The sequence below is a fragment of the Castanea sativa genome, chromosome 6 (assembly GCF_040712315.1).
Source record: "Castanea sativa cultivar Marrone di Chiusa Pesio chromosome 6, ASM4071231v1".
In the NCBI taxonomy this organism is placed as follows: domain Eukaryota; kingdom Viridiplantae; phylum Streptophyta; class Magnoliopsida; order Fagales; family Fagaceae; genus Castanea; species Castanea sativa.
The window spans coordinates 42,874,661-42,893,415 of record NC_134018.1 but is presented as its reverse complement, the minus strand read 5'-3'; the positions used below and the strand labels follow the sequence as shown (position 1 = coordinate 42,893,415).

General features: G+C 34.5%; 2 protein-coding genes across 2 annotated transcripts; one reads left to right on the top strand and one right to left on the bottom strand.

Annotated features, from left to right (window-relative positions):
- On the top strand, nt 1-9,354 carry LOC142640734 (nuclear pore complex protein NUP88). The gene is made up of 9 exons (XM_075814961.1): nt 1-638; nt 1,984-2,135; nt 2,429-2,551; nt 3,864-4,008; nt 4,458-4,519; nt 5,040-5,256; nt 5,735-6,652; nt 7,433-7,682; nt 8,765-9,354. Exons 1-9 carry the CDS (start codon nt 351-353, stop codon nt 9,028-9,030), a joined length of 2,421 nt encoding a protein of 806 aa, XP_075671076.1. The 5' UTR covers nt 1-350; the 3' UTR covers nt 9,031-9,354.
- Nucleotides 9,355-10,868: 1,514 nt separating this feature from the next.
- LOC142641597 (3beta,22alpha-dihydroxysteroid 3-dehydrogenase) lies at nt 10,869-18,246 on the bottom strand. Its single transcript, XM_075816048.1, has 8 exons — nt 17,363-18,246; nt 16,511-16,660; nt 15,599-15,844; nt 12,214-12,300; nt 12,011-12,089; nt 11,495-11,601; nt 11,285-11,415; nt 10,869-11,089 (listed from the first exon to the last, which is right to left on the bottom strand). The coding sequence occupies exons 1-8, from the start codon at nt 17,876-17,878 to the stop codon at nt 10,978-10,980; spliced, it is 1,428 nt and encodes a 475-aa protein (XP_075672163.1). The 5' UTR covers nt 17,879-18,246; the 3' UTR covers nt 10,869-10,977.
- Between the last annotated feature and the right edge of the window lie 509 nt (nt 18,247-18,755).

Genomic DNA, 18,755 nt, shown 5'->3' with positions numbered 1-18,755 from the left:
TTTTTTTTTACTCTCCATGGTTTTCCTTCGGAGTTGGGTGGAATATCCGATCCGAGTCCATTTTTGCAAGGTCTTCTAAGAGAACGGATAACGGCAAGTTGTATGTATAATATGCTAAAAGTTGTATTCCCGGTTTTTCCCAAATAAATTTGTTTGTAGAAAAAGCAACGGCGTCGTTTCCTGCAAACTCATTCTCTTTCTTCTACGTTCTACCTCTTTCTTTCTTTGAAAACAAAAAACAAAAAAAATCATCCAGGGCTCCCTGCGGTCTCACTCTCTCACAGCACAGCTGAGAAGAGAAACCGAGAGAGAGAGAGAGTAAAAGCAAAATAAAACCCTAAAAAAAAAAAATGAGGTTCAACTTCGACTTACAGGACCCGAATTTAACACAAAGGCGTTCCGTCACGCCCAAAGAAGAAGTGGAATGGGTACCCCTTCAAAACCACCCAATCTTCTCCACCACCACCACCGAAGACCACGCTTCCACCTCCGCCACGTCATCGCCGCGAAACCTTGTGGCCTGGGACGGAGCCACCAGGCTCTACTTCTGGGACTCCAACCAACACTGCCTCCATCGCATCTCTATTCGACTCGGCGAACCCCAACCTACCTCTGTCCTCGCCTCTTCTCCCTCTAAGGTCCTCTCTCTCTCTCTCTCTCATTAATTTTAAAAATATTTTTGTTTTTCTTTTTAATCTTTTCAGCATAATGGAGCTATTTGTGAGTTTAGATTAGAGAAAATAGAAAGTGTGGAAAATTTTGAAGTTAAAGTTATTTTAAAGACGTTTTTACAGCAATCAAATGTGGAGTTTACTTTTAGGGCTTGAACTCGGCAGCTGTTGATAACACTCTCATAAGTTTATGTGATGAGCAATGGAAACATATCACATCGGTTGAATTGTTTAGAATTGAAAACAATTCACACCATTATGGTATTGTATATTGTAGCAAAGAATCATCTTAAAAAGAAAAGAAAAGAAAAATTAGATATAAAAAATTGTGCTCATCTAATGAAACTTGTTGTGGAGTCTTCATTATGTTATGGAATTAAATTGCAAGAATGCTTCCTCGTTATGGTATGGTATAGTGCGGGGGATCATGAAACTTGTTGAACAACTGAACTCGTTTTCCTTTATTTTTAGCTAAAGGTCTAGTGCGGTTTTACTGAATTTTGTCAAATGTAAGTAAATATTGATTGTTGTGTGATCGCATGAATGGACTATCTTTGTAACTTCCATTTTTTATTTATTCAAGCTAATGTTTTATGGGATCATTGTGGGGCTAAGCGGGCGTTTTGGTATAGAATACTAGGAAGTCAAGATATGGACTTAGCAATATTAGTGCCGTTAAAGTTAGACGTAAGAGGGATGGTGCAACAAAGTAAGGTAAAGCGATTGTTGGGGTGGCATTCGTGAGTGCAAGTAGAGGAGGGGTAGGCTAATAATTGCACCATAATGAGGTAGTAGGAACCATTAAAATTAAATGTGCGTTCTTGTTTTGTTTTTCATTTTTTATATAAGTACTCCCATTTTTTGGTTTCTGTAAGATGCTGAAAGTGTTGAAATCTGAAAAAGAAAAGGGGAGTGGAGGGGGAGGAGTGACAACCAAGTAGCTGAGCATGTAGAAGCATAGAAGACTAAACATACTAGATAGTTCCATCTTGTTCAATATGCATAAACTATAGGGAATGACCTATCTGATTTCATGCAATCTTGACTTGACATAGAGTGGAGTAGTGATGTAGAATTCATGCAGCCCGACCTGAGCGGCAGGTAACTTAGGATAAAGTCTTAAAGAGTTGAGTTGAGCAGTATTGTTGGTTTGAAACAATTGTTTAAGCTAAGCACAGTGGCTGTGAAAATTCTTGGTAGGTGTCTTTTTTAAATACCCAGTATTTTTTCCTCACATGCTTGGATACCTATGTTGATTCTTTTTTTGCATTTAGCTTGCAGTGCTTTGTTGATAATATCAATAATTTAATAGGTATTACAAGCAGATGTGCAGCTCAACTTTGTGGTTCATAAAATCTCCATCAATAGGAATGGATCTGCGATATTACTTGCTGGTTCAGATGGTTTATGTGTCATGTACCTTTATGGACGTAATTCTACCGAAGAGAATGCCATAATTTGCAGGTACTAGCAAGATGTTGGCATTTGTTTTCTCTTATGCATGTGTGTTTGGGTTGTTTCTGGAAGCAACACTTAGTGAAATGAATTGTGACTTACACTGGCACCTCGATTGTATTTTGAAATATTATTCGGGGAATCATATTCTAATAGGAAAAGTTAACTTCATACAATGTGCATATTGGTGTGATATATTCTGTGTTCTAGGATATAATAGAACTATTACTATTTAAAAAAATAATAATTTTTTCTTCTTAAAGTTTCTTATCGTACCTTTCTGTTTTTTAACTAATCTACAGGACTGTTACTGTTGGTTCACAACTCTATTCCAATGGCTCCAATGCCATACGTATGCTACAAGTTTCATGGCACCCATATAGTGACACCCATATGGGAATTCTTTCTTCAGATTCAGTTTTCAGGTATTATTTATTATTATTTTTTAAAGATTTATGATGATTCACATCCTAGCATAGGCATCGGCATGCATGTTACAACAATAACAAAGCTGTAGTCCCAAATTTTTTGGGGTCGGTTATGGATCATCAACAAGATTAATTTGGGTCGGCCTCATGTATTCTTGTCTTTCATTATATTCTATCCAAAACCATAGTCTGTTTACTTACTAAATTGAGACGTCCATTTTAACTACTTCTTACTGATGTTATTTTTGGTCTCCCTCTACCTTTTTCATTCCCTTCACTCGAGTCAACTCACTATCTCTTACCAGTGAATTTTAATCGCTCTCCTTTGCACTTGACTAAACATTACAAGCAACTTTCCCCCATCTAATTTTCTCATTTCAAATACAATCTTTCAATGTATTTTTACTCATCCATCTTAACATTCTCGTTTTAGCTACACTCATTTACATTATGTTGCTTCTTATTAGCCCAACATTTAGTACCTTGGAGTATAGCTAGTCTTATAGTGGTCTTATAAAATTCTCCCTTTAACTTAATAGGTATTCTACAATTATACAATACTCTTGATTTGCTTCTCCATTTCATCAACCCTGTCCTTATCCTATGATTCACATCCTCTTTTTAATCTCTCCATCTTTATAGATTATTGATCCAAGATATCAAAAGGTCTTGCTCTTTTGTATCTCTTGACCATCGAGTCTTGCTGCCGCTTCATCTATGTTTCTACTTTTACTAAACTTTCCATGTACACTCTTTTAGTCCACTTAATCAAAAGGCTTTAGATATTACAGCGTCTCACCAAATTTCAAAATTAGACTACATATTGTGAGCTCAATAATTGTATATACTGTAAAAATTTATATAAAGTTAAACAAATAATGTCATAATAATCTGGCATATGAACTATAGTTAATAATTGGAGATATTGTAAAAATTGGTTATTGTATTGAAAATTATAAATGATAGCCATGAGCAGAAGAAGTAATTGTATTCATGGTTCAAAGTGGGTTTGCTTATCTTTTGGCTGATATGGGATTTGTTTGGGTGACTAAGGCCTGATTCATCTCTTTTAAGCTTGCTTTACATTGTTACTCTTAAATCAATTGGTATAATTTATCTTTTATAGGGTGTATAAGTTTATACCATTATTGGAGTTTCCAAAACACTTGTGGCTTTCTCACCTTGCACATACTATTGATAAACATGGCATTGTTTTATTAAGACCAATCCTTTTAAAAACAATTATCTCTGGGATTGATTGAGACTTATATTGTATTTACTTTCTTTCTTTTTTTTCATTTTCTTTTAGACTTTTTGATTTGTCGTCAGATCTGCTGCTACCAGAACAAGAATATTATCTACAGCCTGTTGAACCCGGTAGATCCAGGAATGTCACATCAATCTGTCCTGTTGATTTTTCTTTTGGGGGTGACCACTTATGGGACAGGTTTAGCGTAAGTTCAGTTGAAACTCATAATGACATTTGATTCTTCATATATTCTTTGTAATGGATAAATCTCCACCCTCTCTCAAAGAAAGGGCAGAAAATAAAGAAAGAGATGTCACTGATGCTAATAGTACGTTAGTGCTCCCTTTGCCTCGATTTGTCTTATTCTCTGTGTTTAATACTTTAATGTATGAGTTCATTTGCATTGTGGTTCAGCTAATGCTTTCTTGATATCAATGATCACATGTCATGTTCAAATGTGTTGCCTGTTGTTCTTGACTTTGTATGTTTTGATTTGAACTACTCTTACAATTTTCCTTTAACTGATCTTGTTTATGGTTGTGTAGCCTGCTCATCTTTTGTTATGTTGCTAGTTCCTTGTGCTTAGTTACAAAGAGTAGTGTTTTAATTTGTAACTACTAATTTAATTGGTTATCACTTTTACGCCATGCGCAGGTTTTTGTGTTATACACTGATGGTTCACTTTACATCCTCTGCCCAGTTGTTCCATTTGGGAGGTACATGATTCCTTATGGTTTACTTGTTTTGTTTTGTTTTTTCTCTATTAATATTTGTCAGACTTACAAGGCTTACAGTTTTTTCTAGAGATAGTTATGGATGTTTATTAAAACATTCAAGAGATTTAAGATTCTTGAGATTGAGGGCTATATTTTGCCTATTACTATGTGAGACACAGTAAAGTTGGAGGCACCTTTTATGATCCACCCAGGAGCTTCCTTATTTGAAAATTCTTTATTATATTGGTTGCTCTATTTATGCTCATATTATATCTTGTGTGGAATTATGTGACACATTTCTTATTCCCCTTGCATATTTGTGCCTCGGTGCTATCTATGAGACTGTCATACCCTGATGCTTTTTTGAAAGCTTATACACTAAATTTGTTCCAGTTTGCCTGCTGGCTGACTATATATATATAAATCTGAGTACTTATCAAAAATATATATATATATATATATATATATATATATATATATATAAATCTGAGTATTGATCAAATGCTTTATTTTGCAACAGTTTCTATAAATGGGAATCTATACTAGAGATATACAGTGATGCTCATACATTTGGACTGAAATCAGCCAATTCAACAGCTGTTAGTAATTCTAATCTGGCAATCTCTTGGTTGGAAGCAACGTTTCCTGAGTTAGCAAACCCAGAAGCAGAAGGGGGAGATCTGTCTATGCTTAGAGCTCATCCTTATGCTCTATTTGATGCATCAATTTCCTTGCAGGTACCTATACTTTCCTGCCAATGTTCCATGATGCTCCAAAATCTGTAAATTACTTATGCCAAACAGGGTATGGGATAGATGTGATGGACCTGTACCTAATGGTTAGGTCCTGGAAGAGGAAGATTTGAAAAAAAATTTAGAAATTTTTGTGTGGGCTAGTTTTTCACCCATTCTTTTGTTGCATGAATATTTAAAAATGTGAGACGCTATCAGACTTAGAACTCAGTATTGCTCTGTTTTAACATTGGAAGATTTTGAGAATTTGGATGGGTCAAGTGGATCTATGTCTACACACATTCACCTGAAATGTGCTGAGTTCTGTCTAAATTTATGCTTTCATTCAAGTATAGCTGAATCATGCACAAATAAGTAACTGACGTAGGAAATGATATCTTATTGAGTTCTACTTTAAAACTCGGCCTTGTTTATTCCAATGTTTCCAAGAAGTCAACTGAGTTTCATAATTGTAATTTTATAGGGGCCTCTGCAGAAGGTATGTCATGGTGGAGATGAAAATTTAGCAGTTCGGGGTGCTGAATGTGAAGGCCGTGCTGTCAGTTTTCTTTATAATTTAGTTAGTAAAGACTCAATTCTGGTGACTGCCTGGAGTGGTGGGCAATTGCAAATAGATGCCCTGGCTGATGAAATCCAGCCAGTTTGGAATCTTGACAGTCCACCTCGTCTTCGTGTTGATCCAAATGACCAAGTTCTTGGTCTTGCTATGATTTGTGAATCGATTGAAGGGGAACTTCCTATTGTGAAGCTTGATCAACCACTTGACCATACTTTTTGGTTGGGCCATCCACCCCCTCTGTTGAGACTGGCTATAGTGGATTTAGCTCTGCCAAGGGAAACAGATAGTGGTTCTCTTATCATGCTGTTTGCTGATCCCCTTATGCCAGAAAGATTATTTTCCCTTCACGAAGGAGGGATAGATTCAATAGTGTTGCATTTTCTACCATTTACCAATCAGACTAGAGGCAAGGATGAGACCATGAGAACACCCTCAGTGCATCCTATTCTAAGTACATGTCAAGGAGAAAACCCTGTGCAGTCTCCGCTCTGTGGTTTTGTGTCTTTATCGGATTCTTTTGGATATTCATGGATTGTGGGAGTTACTGTTTGTCAAGAATGTGTTGTGCTAGAAATGAAAACTTGGAACCTTTTGCTGCCTATGCATGTTGATATGGACAAGTCCATTAGTTTCCAAGAACAGAAAGAGAGAGATATACCAGATATTATAAGCAAAGAACTCCTTCGTGGACCTAAGGCTATTCTTCTTCCACAAGCCCAACCAAATCTACGTTCTGTTGCTGCTGACTCTATTGAAGGTCGGCAAACTCTTCATCAGTACTTCAAGCTTTTCCATGAGAATTATGTGGAGTATGCACATAAGGTAAGAACTTACAAACCAAAAAAATGCAATAACCACTTTTTTCTCTGACAAACCGATACCTTTACAATAGGAGCTCATCAACATATTTGGTCCCTCATCTTGATCTTAGGGCATAATTAGGTTTCAAGATCTTCATTTTTAAACCAATATTGTGTATTCTGTGAGGTTCTACATTTAAAACATGGAGAAGAATTTTTTCATTAATGAAGCAAAAAATATCAATTGAAGGTTGTTAATTTATGAACTACCCAGTGATTATAATGTCCCAAAACTTAGTTGAGCTACAGCTAAGACTAAACACTTCTTGGAGATGAATAAAACAGTTATTAATAATCACTAAAGCAGTCCATCTTTTTTGCAAGACTGCTTTAAGGATGGCCTCAAAAATGGCACTGCATTGGTAACTGTGGTTCTAGGAAGCATGAACGCTTCATTTGGTGTGTCGTACTCGTGTGTACCGGTGTTGTACCCGCCGTGTCGTGTTATAATTTTTCAAAAATTGCTCATGTCAGCCGTGTCAAACCCATGTCCGTGCTTTCTAGCTGTGGTTAAGGCATCAGGGGTATAGTCACAATATTCAAAATACCATACATTTTGCAGTTTTGTAGTCTTGAGACTTATGATTTCATAAATGTTCATCATTGTCTTGCATTGTTCATACCTGGAATAACTTGATTTTGCAAGAAGATGCTGCACAATATTTAACTGTTGAGAGTTCAAGAATGATATTTAATCAACGTCCTTCACCACCCCCCCCCCCCCCCAACCACATTTTCCTAGGTTCACTTTGAGATCAAGCATCATGGGCCTCAGTTGAAGAGGATAATTGATGACCAGCATGCTCGTTTAGTCGGTGCACAGCGAAAGCTTCAGAAAGTTGAGGATAAGCAATCAAGTTTGGAGGAGAGGATTGATCGTGCAACCCAGCTGCACAATTTTCTGGAGCAGCGTTTGCAACGGTTGAGAAGCTTGCCTGGGGTTCACAAAAAACCACTGTCCAGGGCAGAGCGAGAATTCAAGTCTGAGCTTGGTAATTTTTTTTTTTTTTTTTTTTTTTTTTTTTTGTCCATCTTAATAACTGGGATGAAATTCTTTGAAAGAAATAGTTCAAAAATATGAATTTCCCTAGTATGGTAGCTCAATTTTGTTGCTTATATAATAATTCAAACTATCATTACTTACATTACTTGCTGGAATAATTACTTGAGCTCTTAAATTTTCCTAGGGAAACAAAGAATAATAATTCCAATATTTTGGGGATATATTGAAGATAGAAATAATCTAATAAAATTGGAATGATAAATGGAGGATAGAAATTAATTTATGATTGTCTTTTGACATAGGATGACCAGAAAAGAAGAACAAGACAAGTCCTAGGTTTCACCTTTTAGAATCTACCTGAAACCCTAGGCTTCATCACCTAAAGGTGCTTAAATTCACCACCAAGTGTAGGGAAACATCTCAAATAATAATTTATATTCAAATTGCACTGCTTCAAGCCACTGCCCGAGCCTTTTTTTATAATAGGCTTCAAGGATTACATTAAGGCACAAGTACATCTAACGGTGACTCTAGGAATTTTTTCCAGGGTGGCGATTAAAAAACTAAAATTATACAAAATTTAATAAAAATATAACTTCATATATTAACAAAAAATATAAAGCAAATACATAAAGTTTAGAATTTCTTTTTACGAGCTTTCATAGTTTGAAATTATTAATAACAATCTCATTATCAATGCAACAAGCTACATCTCTTTCAAATTTTAGCTCAATAATATTTTTCTTGGGCTTTTTCTTTTTGTTTTAAAGGGCCTAATAAATTATTAAAGGGGAGCAAAGTTTAATTTTGTTGGGCCTAAAAAAAATTTAGGGTGGTCACAATTTTTTTTAAGGAGAGACGAATCATAAAATTTTTACTTACTCATCCTAACCTTCTCATTTCGGTTACACTTATATGAATTCATATGCTGTTTCTTCCTATCAAATCCTTTTTCTATGACTTAATATCTACAATTTTTAATTTTATGTTTACATATGAGTGTGTGTAAATAATATTTATAGATTACTAACTAATGATGATTCTGGTTAATTTTATTTTTTTGCTATGTAGAGCACTTTTCAGGAGTTGAATTGGATGCTTTGCACTCTTCGATTGATGCTTTAGCTGCAAGGCTAAGAAGGCACACACAATCTCCAAAGGGGAATCTATTGAACCAACAAAGGCAAATATCAGGGAAGAAGAATCTTGCCCATGATGTCCATATCTCCCAGCTGAAATCCTCACTGGAGAAACTTTCACTTGTCAATAGTGAGAATTCGAAGAGGGTTAAGATTGTTGAGTCTGCATTGAAAAGCCACGAAAGCAGCAGATTCTAAAACCAGCCCTACCCTTCTGATCATGCTTTTCAATTATAGAAGCCAGTTCTGGGTCTATGGTGCTTGGGTGTTTTGCACTTAGCAATGCAGAATTTCGCGACAGTCGAATGACAAATTTATTAAGTTGTTTCAAACTCAAGCGATTATTTCTGTATGTTTTTAGAGGCAGAGGATTTTGAGTATAGGACTTGTAGTCTGTAGAGAAATTTCAATTCCTTGATCTTCAGTCTTTACTGCTGAGAAATGTTAATTCCTGTTATTACTAACTTGCTAGAACGTGATTGGAATATGATGATTTATGTAGGAGCGTTATTACTGATGACATTCCTTAGAACATGATTTCAAAATTCATGATTTTACAATTTACAGGAGTTTCTTTTTACCCTTTTTTTCCCCTATTTTCTGGATAACATAAACCAATGAATTAAATTAATTAATTGGACACTCAAAAACTCATAATAAACACGTAATTATCTTAACATTTATCTCGAAACTAAACTCTTCCAAAAAATAATAATAATAAATGAGAAAACCAAAAAAGGGTTTTTAATTTTTCTCCTGCCTCAAATTTTTTTTAATAATAATAATAATCTAATCCTTTCCTGTAATAAAATTTTCTGGCTACTTTGGAGTTAATGGTGGAAGGAGTCTATGTTTTGCAACAATCTTGGCACCAAGTGCCAACATGCATTCTTCAAACTTCATTCTAAGAACATATGGCACCGGTAATAGATCTGGAGCCCACCAAAACGCTTTCAAGTGAGCCTTTTAACTCTTTTCTCTATTTAAATCTTAAAAAGAAATGTAGATGGGAATTAAGAAAATGTTACATTTTTGGGTTGAAATGTTAAATATTCAGCTTCCAATTGACATCTTTTAAATATTACAATTGTTTGTAACACATTACATTCTAAAGTACTAAACTTGTATATTGAATTGTCTTTATAGTATCCGCTACTACAGTAAGCTATCTATGAAACCCAAGTAAATGTCATTATTTAGTTCATATATCGGTGTTTTGTTGCGGCAATTCAAAACAAAGGTGCCTTTATTGTGGAACAAATGATTTAAGTTCCACTCACACCTGCACCAAAAATCAATTATGTATCTTAATTTGATGGGTAGAGATGGTAAGGGTCATGTTGATGTTATGACTTATGATACAAGGGTAAATACTTATTAAGTAGCTTAACTTAGTTCTATCTATTTAATAGACATACATTGGACACAAATATAACTCATTTCAACTCATTTAAAAATACTTACAAGATTAATATATTTTGTTCCAACATGTTGTCTGCAAATTTTTTTAAAAATATTCCCCTGTTCCCATGTTTAGATTTAAAAAAAAAAAAAAAAAAATCCAATATATAATGTTGGCTCCATAATAATTGTTCTTTATTAACAAACCAATAAACCAATCAATCAGTTTATAGGCCATGTTCAAACCTCAAATATTTTATTTAAATGTTTTATTCAATTATTAAAAAAAAAAACGTTAAAGATTGAGCTAAACTAGCACCGCCCATATTGTCACTCGTGGGTTCCTCTTTTCCTCACCTTCAGGTTTTGGTTACATTTTGTTTCAGTGCTTCATGGGCTGGAATCTTATTACTTTTTGTACGAGCAAATCAATTTGATTAAACTCAGCTCTTAATTTTCAAATAATATGAAGGCCCACCTTCCTAAAAATCAAACCAAACCCGACATGATAAGGGAGTGAAACAGAACAATATATTGATACCGCTGCTCTAAACATTTGGACAAAAATAATCCACATATACATACATACATACATACATATATATATATATATATATATATATATCACATATATATGCTACTAAGCTAATAATTTGATTTTATTAGTACTAATGTCTTGAACATATATTGACTTCATTTTTTTTTTTTTCTTTTTTTGGGTTTCTCCTTAACATTTCTTGGCTCTTAGTCTTTACACAGCTTAGTCACATTCCGCCGTTGCACATTGATAGGGTACCGCTTCTGCGTCCGGGTTGTCGGGAAGAAAACCAACTTATCATCCTCAGCCGGAACCCAACTACCAACAATCATTAGGTCAAATTAGTTCCCAAAAAAACCTAGTGCACGTTTAAAAAAAAATATACATTTTAAGGTGACGAGGGTTGATTCGAACCCTCATGTTTCTGTTGTAAACATCAGAAAATGCTATTTGGCTTAAAAGTCATTGGCAAACTAACGCATAATTTGGACATCGATATTGTATGTGCTATACCTGAATTGAGTGACAAGTTGGTGAAGGAAGACAGAGAGTATTACTCTAGCAAGTTCATAACCAGGGCACAACCTTGGCCCTCCTCCAAATGGCGTAAACACATTCCCTGTGCTTGTTGCTCCGGAATTGCTCTATTCAAATTTGATGATTAATTAGCAATAAGTACAAACAAGAAATGCGTGTTTGTGAGTGAGGGGTAGAGGGAGTTACCTGCCACCTCCATGGATTAAAAGTGCGAGCATCTTTGAAGTGGTCATGGTCCAAATGTACGGCTCGAAATGATGCAAAAACCTTCCATCCCTTAGGAATTGTATAACCTGCTTGGATATGAGTTGATATTTAAGGCCCTCGTTACTAATTAATTCCATAATACAATATAATTTCAACCCTCCTCTACGATAAATACTTTTTATCAATAGGCTAAGACACTAATTAGTTTTTTGTGTAAACAAGATTCGAATTTCATCTCTTATTTGATGAAAAGAAACTTTATGAATTGAATTAACTAAAACTCTACAAGCCTGAAACCCACACCATTATTAACTTTATTACTGATTGATGATTTATGTCTTATCACTAGTTGAAGGCATCTTTAGCCAATAGCCTAATATTAACTTTTAGTCATGGGCTTGCTAGTTCCCCCCATGTTACACAATTGTGCCCACCACGCAGCACTAGCTTGATAAAAAAAAAGAAAAAGAGAAATCATGATAAGGATTTCCTTACCCTTTATATTGATGTCTGTCATTGCTCGCCTGAATATCCCACTAATTATGTTTGCAACCCGCAGAGTTTCATAGACAACCTAAAAAAAAACATAAAGAGGAAAAATAAAATTAAAAAAAAAGGGCACCCCAGCAATCGAATTAAAATCAAACTGTTGCTATCTTTATTTATTGTTTGTGGGATTCATTAAACGATGTACTTACACATTGAGTGAACGGCATAGACTTATAATCGCTCCATTCAAGAGCCTCAGTCTCACTCTTCCTCGCTCTAATTTGGTCGTGCTCTTCCTGTCAAAAATACCATAAACATGACCATTAGACCAGTTATATAAATGAGCAAGGCTAAGAAGACAAAAAAAATAAAATAAGATAAAATAAAATAAAAACCTCAAAATCTTTTAGTAATATGAGAATGGGGGTGGGTAAACAAAAGAATTCACAACATGTCTTTATAAAATTTAATCTCCTATTCAATAAAGACTCACAATTTTGAAATATTTTGTGAAAATTTACGTAAGCATGTACTCATTGATGTAAATCACATGTGAACTGTGATGCGGCATTTGAAAGGATAAGCACAGGGCCAACTTTTTCTTTTCACTTCCTTGAACAATCTCATTTCATTTGGATTGAATTCAAGTCTTTATTTAATATTTTTTTGTGAGATACTAGGAACTTGTTTGGTAATATTGTTTTAGTAATGTTGTCTGTATCTTTTACGTGTAAATGAAAAAATATATGAAAAAATGTGTAATGTTATTTAAATACTGAAAACTATTGTTCTAGTTACACTACTAAACAGAAAGATTACTAGGATAGGCTCATACCCAACATATTATAGCTTTATTAGCAAAAGGGCTTATGCAAAGTTTTGTTTCTTTTAAGCATCCACAGCAGTGAAGCTAAAAATTTAGCAATTTAGCTCTACCAAAAGTTACTTTATCTATTTTACCTACACACATGCTGCAGCAGTGGATCTATTTTAGCTTTCAACACAATAAAATAATATAAACATCACAATAAAATAATATATCTACCACAATAAAATAATACATCTCACTACAATAAAAACACCACAATAAAAAGGTAATGTGAACACAAAATAAAAAATTAATTTTTTTTTTAGCTCTCATGAACAGTGCACATCTATAGATAGATGTGCACTGTAGCAATGAACTAAAAACATATAGATTTAGCTCAACTGCTGCATGCTTTTTTTTGGTATTTTGGTGGAGCTAAAATAGCTATATAGCTATTTAGCTCCACTGCTGCAAGTGCTCTTAGGATAGTTCAGTTGGTAATGTTCGTACACTTCGTCTAACTCACTTAGATTTAAGTCCCGCTACAACATACCTTCATTGGTGGGAATTCACAAAAATTAACTTTCGAGTCTTAACATAAGTGACCTGCCCGAAGTCTAATGTTGCTTAACTGAAAAAAAGTTTTGTATCTTTTTAAACTAAAAAATTGGTAAGATAATAGTACAATGAATTAATGGGACTAGTCCTAGAGTAATTCTATTAGGATAAGCACAATGCCAACTTTTTCTTTTTACTTCCTTGAACAATCTCATTTGGAATGAATTCAAGTCTTTATTTAATATATTTTTGTGGGCCTGTCAACTGTGATGCTCCCTAGAAAAATTGAGATTGAAATAGTAGATACTAGATTACTAGTCTAAGGCTCATAGCCATTTCTGATTACACGCTACAGTGTCTTTAAAGCCCATTCAACACTTTGAGTTAAAAAAAGGCCCAGCATTAACCATATGTGCCCTTTGATAATCCAACGGTGACAATTCAAAATCCTAGGAATCAAAATGCTACACTACACTAAAGGGCGGTGCACAAAGTGACTACTACATGACATCAAAATCTGCCTTTGATTTCACACCGTCCGATTTTCAAAGGTCCTCGAAATCAGTACCAAACGTTTTCCAATGACCCACTAGGAGACCCAACAGTATGCTTTTAAGACTCAGAGAGATAATTAATGACAGAAATACCCCTACTAGTTGCACGTGAGGGATGGGTATTTTTATTTATTTAAAGGTGAAAAGGCCCATTTGGTCAAAAGGGTACAAGTGTGATCTTTGATACTGACACGGTCTGGGTATTGAAACAGCGCATCTTTGAAGATGAAGATGAAGTTGAAGCCTTGAAGGTGTGTGAGAGAGAGAGAGAGAGAGAGAGAGAGGCGTGCAGCTTGGGAAGCTATCATTTTGTCCGTTGGTTAGACGAATGTTTCTTCTACTACTTTGACTTCACCATTTGTACTTTGCCCACTCCTCTACTTTTGACCACGTAGTTGTAACACTTCCCAACATTTTACACACTTTACTAGAAAAATTTTAAAAAGTATAATCTAATTTCCTTATTTATTATGTCATTCGATTGGAGGTGGTAATCTACTAATCTCCTTTTGCTTTACACCTCACATAATGCTCCATAAATTTTGGTTTTTTTTTTAATCATGAAATTATTAGAGTAGCACATCTCATAATGTTACATTTTGCCCTATCAAAAAGCAAGAATGTTAGATTTTGTATGTTTTGGAAATGATTATTAATCACTACATATTTAAAAATGGAGCAAACAGCCAAACAACCATTGATGGAAGTTTTCATGCCCACCCCCCCCCCCTTCCAAAAAAAAAAGAACAGAAAAAAAACAGCAAATAAGAAACATGGGTTAGGTCAGGTCGGTCGAGATAAAGAAATTTAGGATTAATGTTTAGTTGTTGTATACCTGTATTTTTACTTAAGTTATTTTTTAAATAAACTATGCCTTAATTATTGTTTTGGATAGTAGGGTTCTAAAAAAAAGAAATAAAGTGAGCAATATTTTAAAATTTAAGAACTGTTAACAATGAAGTTTCAGTTTTCTTTTCACTCACAAGTATAATAATCTTTGATTAAAAAAATTCTAACTAAAGTTGTAATAAGTTACTTTGTAAAAAGATAATATTTAATTAATACTAATATATATTGAATCACACAATGATGTGCTAAAGAGAAATCATCCAAATGCCTAAATGCACCTACTCCTAACTCTTAAGTGGCAAGAGCATCATTTTACCTTCTTTTTTTACCAAGATAATAAGATGCATATTGCAGTGTAATTAGTGGAAAGAATCAACCTTTCGTACTAACCAAACAAATTTTTTTTAAAATCAACGTTTCGTACTAGCCAAGCTCGTGCGGTGTTGTCATAAACCCAAAAAGTAATAAAGACATGCTCAAGTACTAGTTTGATTTGTCAAGCACAAACAGTGAAAGAACCCTGTGTAGGTGTAGCTCTTTTTATCTTTACCGCGTTTTAATTCTTACCTTTCATTTTGTTTCAACTCTTTGTAACCGCGTCCAAAGTGAATGGATGAGAATTTAGATAATGAAAATGAGGTTCATAGTGAAGCAAAGCATGTATGCATTTTTTTTGTTTTGTGGGGGCTTATTATAGGCCCATGAGGATAGTGAATTATTGGCAACATAGAATAAACCGCCGAAAGATAAAGTGAAAAAAATAAAAACGTGGCGGCAGAGAGAGAGAGAGAGAGAGAGGGAGAGAGAGAAAGAAAAAGAACAAACCTTGAGTTGAGCTAGAGCAAGAGGTGTCTCAGTGAGAAACTTAACAGCAAGAGTCATAATAGTAGAGGTGGTTTCATAGCCTGCAACAAGAAGAGCTAGCAAGAAATCTACAATCTGTTCGTCTGAGAATCCATCATCCCCAGCTAATAGGGCTTCCAACATGTCGTTCTTTCTCTCTCCTGCTTCACTCCCTTTCCTTCTTTGCCTCACTATCAAGCTCAATGCCTCTGCCACCTTAGTCCTAGCCTTCAACACAGAATGATTGTACAGAACTTATTAAGATATATGATTAACAAAACTCAATCCTCTAGATTATTTTTACAACCCATATACTTAAATTTGATTTATTTTTTCTTTATTTCTTACAACTTATTGAAGTGATAAAAAGTGATAAGCAGTACAACATCATTTTTACTGTGACCATTCTTAACTTTTACTTGTATGACTTATGAACCTTTACTTGTATGACTTATGACACATTAGTCACATCCTAGTGAAAAATGTTAAAAGAGATTTGTTGCGTTTTAGACTTGGATGTCGAATAAATCATCAAAAAGAATCATAGACTCTCTCTCTCTCTCATTCAAGTGGGCCAGAGTGAAGTGAGTGGAAATTTATGTGATCCTGTTATTTTCTTGGTAATTTTCTCTACTTCAATAACATAATTCTTAAACATAATGTTTTCAATGTGATGTTATCTAGCCATTGTTGTTTGTGTCTACATATATTTTGTAATCAAATATCCACCATGTCTTTTGTTTATTCTGTATGTCTTTTGTGTAAAGAGAATAAGAAGATCGGAGAAAAAAAATTTGCTTTTTTTCTTTCATCAATTTCCTCGAAAACCAAATAAAGGGTTTTTATAAATAAATAAAATAAATAAGTGTCACATAATTAGGAGAAACATAGTACTTTGATGGCTCTGCGGTAGGTGCCGGAGAAGAGAGGCAAAGCAACAGTGAAGAAGCCTTCAATTACAAGTACATACTCCTTCCTTAGTGACTCAGTCCATTCACCAGGATCAAAGCTCATCAATTGCTTCACCGTTAACTCAAACGTTATCTACATTAAAATAAAACACACAAATATTACTTATTTGCATATTATATATAGCCTGAAAAACAAACTAATAAAGCAAAAAAAAGTCTCTCCAGTTTGAATATCCCTTCCACTTCTTTTAGAGTTAAAACCCATAGTAAACAACAACAACAACAACCAAAAAAAAAAAAAAAAAAAGCAAAGAAGAAGTGAAAGCGAGAGCATAACATATCACACTTAGAAAGAAATAGAGAAAAAGAGAGAGAGAGAGGAACATATTATTTTAGAGATGCGCATATGATGACCTAAAGAGTGACTTTTAGCCGTAAACTTTTTACATGCTATAACGTGCAGTACTGGCACGTATGTATTGTCACCCACTAGACATGGAATCTGAGTCACTTCCAATTGTTTAAACATGTAGTATAAGTGTATAACACACCCCGTCATTTATACACAAATTAACTCTGAAAAATGTCCTCTCAATAATTTCTATAATATGCACCTGTTTGTCAAAAAACAATATAATATGCACCTTGTACCCGATTTGAATTATGAAGGTGGAATTTCCTATAATAATATTCCACTACAATTTTAACTCGGTACAACTATTTTACACCCAAAAAAAAAAAAAAAACACATTTGAAAACAAATTTTTAAGGAAAAAAAAGTACTTCCAAAATACTAATCACATGAAAAGCTAAAAACCCATTTCTTTGTACGTACCTTCTTGGCCTCCTCCATGAGAAAAACCCGGCCGGACCAAGAATCCAAATTGAGCCGTATCAACCGGTCTATATCAACCAAAAGATGGTCTTTAATAATGGACGAGTTAGCAAAGCTCATGGTTAGAGAATGCATTCTCTTATGAAGACCACCTTTCATGAGCAACAAAGAGTGCCTCCCCAACAAGTTTGATATCGAGGCCGGGTAGCTACACTCAAAAAGCTTCCCTTCGTTTTGCAAAATGAACCGGTTCGTTTCCGGGTCAGCCGAGAACACTGTTGGTTCGCCAAAAACATGGGTTGTGAATATGGGGCCGAACCGGTTCACCCTCTCATCGATAAAGGGTTCTGGGTTCTCAGTCTTGTAAGCTGAAATAAGCTGCAGGGTCTCACCAATAAAGGGAAGCCCAAGATTCCCAGGTGGCAATCTTAGCCTCCGGCAACGTGAGGAACGAAGAAAGAAGAAAAGGGTGGTAGAGAAAACCACAAAGAGAAGTGAGTACAGAAAGACCGCCATGAAAAAGTTTCAGTTTTTACAGTGAAAATTGGTGTAGGTAACACATGTGGGATATATAGGAAGTGTTTTTAAGAAGGGGTTGAAGTTATCAATAAGAGAGCATTAATGGGTGAGAGAGAAAGAGAGGAAAGAAAAGGAGCGCACGGGTGGGTATCTGGGTTATCTATGAATCTAGAGAGAAAAAGAGAAGGTTGTAAGGGAAGAAATTAATGTCTGGATATTTTGGAATCTGACAACTTTCTTTTCAGCCAAAAAAAAACTTTCTTTTCTCTTTCTGTCTCTGAGGATAAGACTTTGGGGGAAGAAATGGGAAAGAGAGAATTTTTTTTTTTTGGTGTGTCGGAAAGATGAGAGAGTGGGGGGTGTTCAAGTGTGAATGTGTGTACAGTTTAAGAGGGTTAAATTTGTGTGTGTGTTTTGACTGTTTCATGGGATATTTGTGTAGTTGTGGTAATTATATTGAGTCAGATTACCTTCGTTAAAATATTTATTAATTGACTATTTAAAAAAAAAAAGAAGCTTTAAAGGTATTGATTTAGAAATTATTTGAAACAAATTTTTAGGAGAAAAAAATTAGGGAAATTGTTAGGTACTCTTGTAGTACCATAAATGCATATTCTATCATCTTACATGAATGATGGGTCTCACTATGAATTTAAATAGTAGGACCCATCATTCATGTAAGAGGAGAAAATACGTATTTATGATACTTCGAAAGTACATAATAATTTTTCAAAAAATTAATTATTTTAACGGTTTTTTTATATTTCTCATAAAAATAGTGTAAAAAATTTCCTAAAATAATTTATTAACAATTGTTTTTAGAGTACTCATTATTAAGACTCATTTATATATAAAAAATTATACTACTTTTATG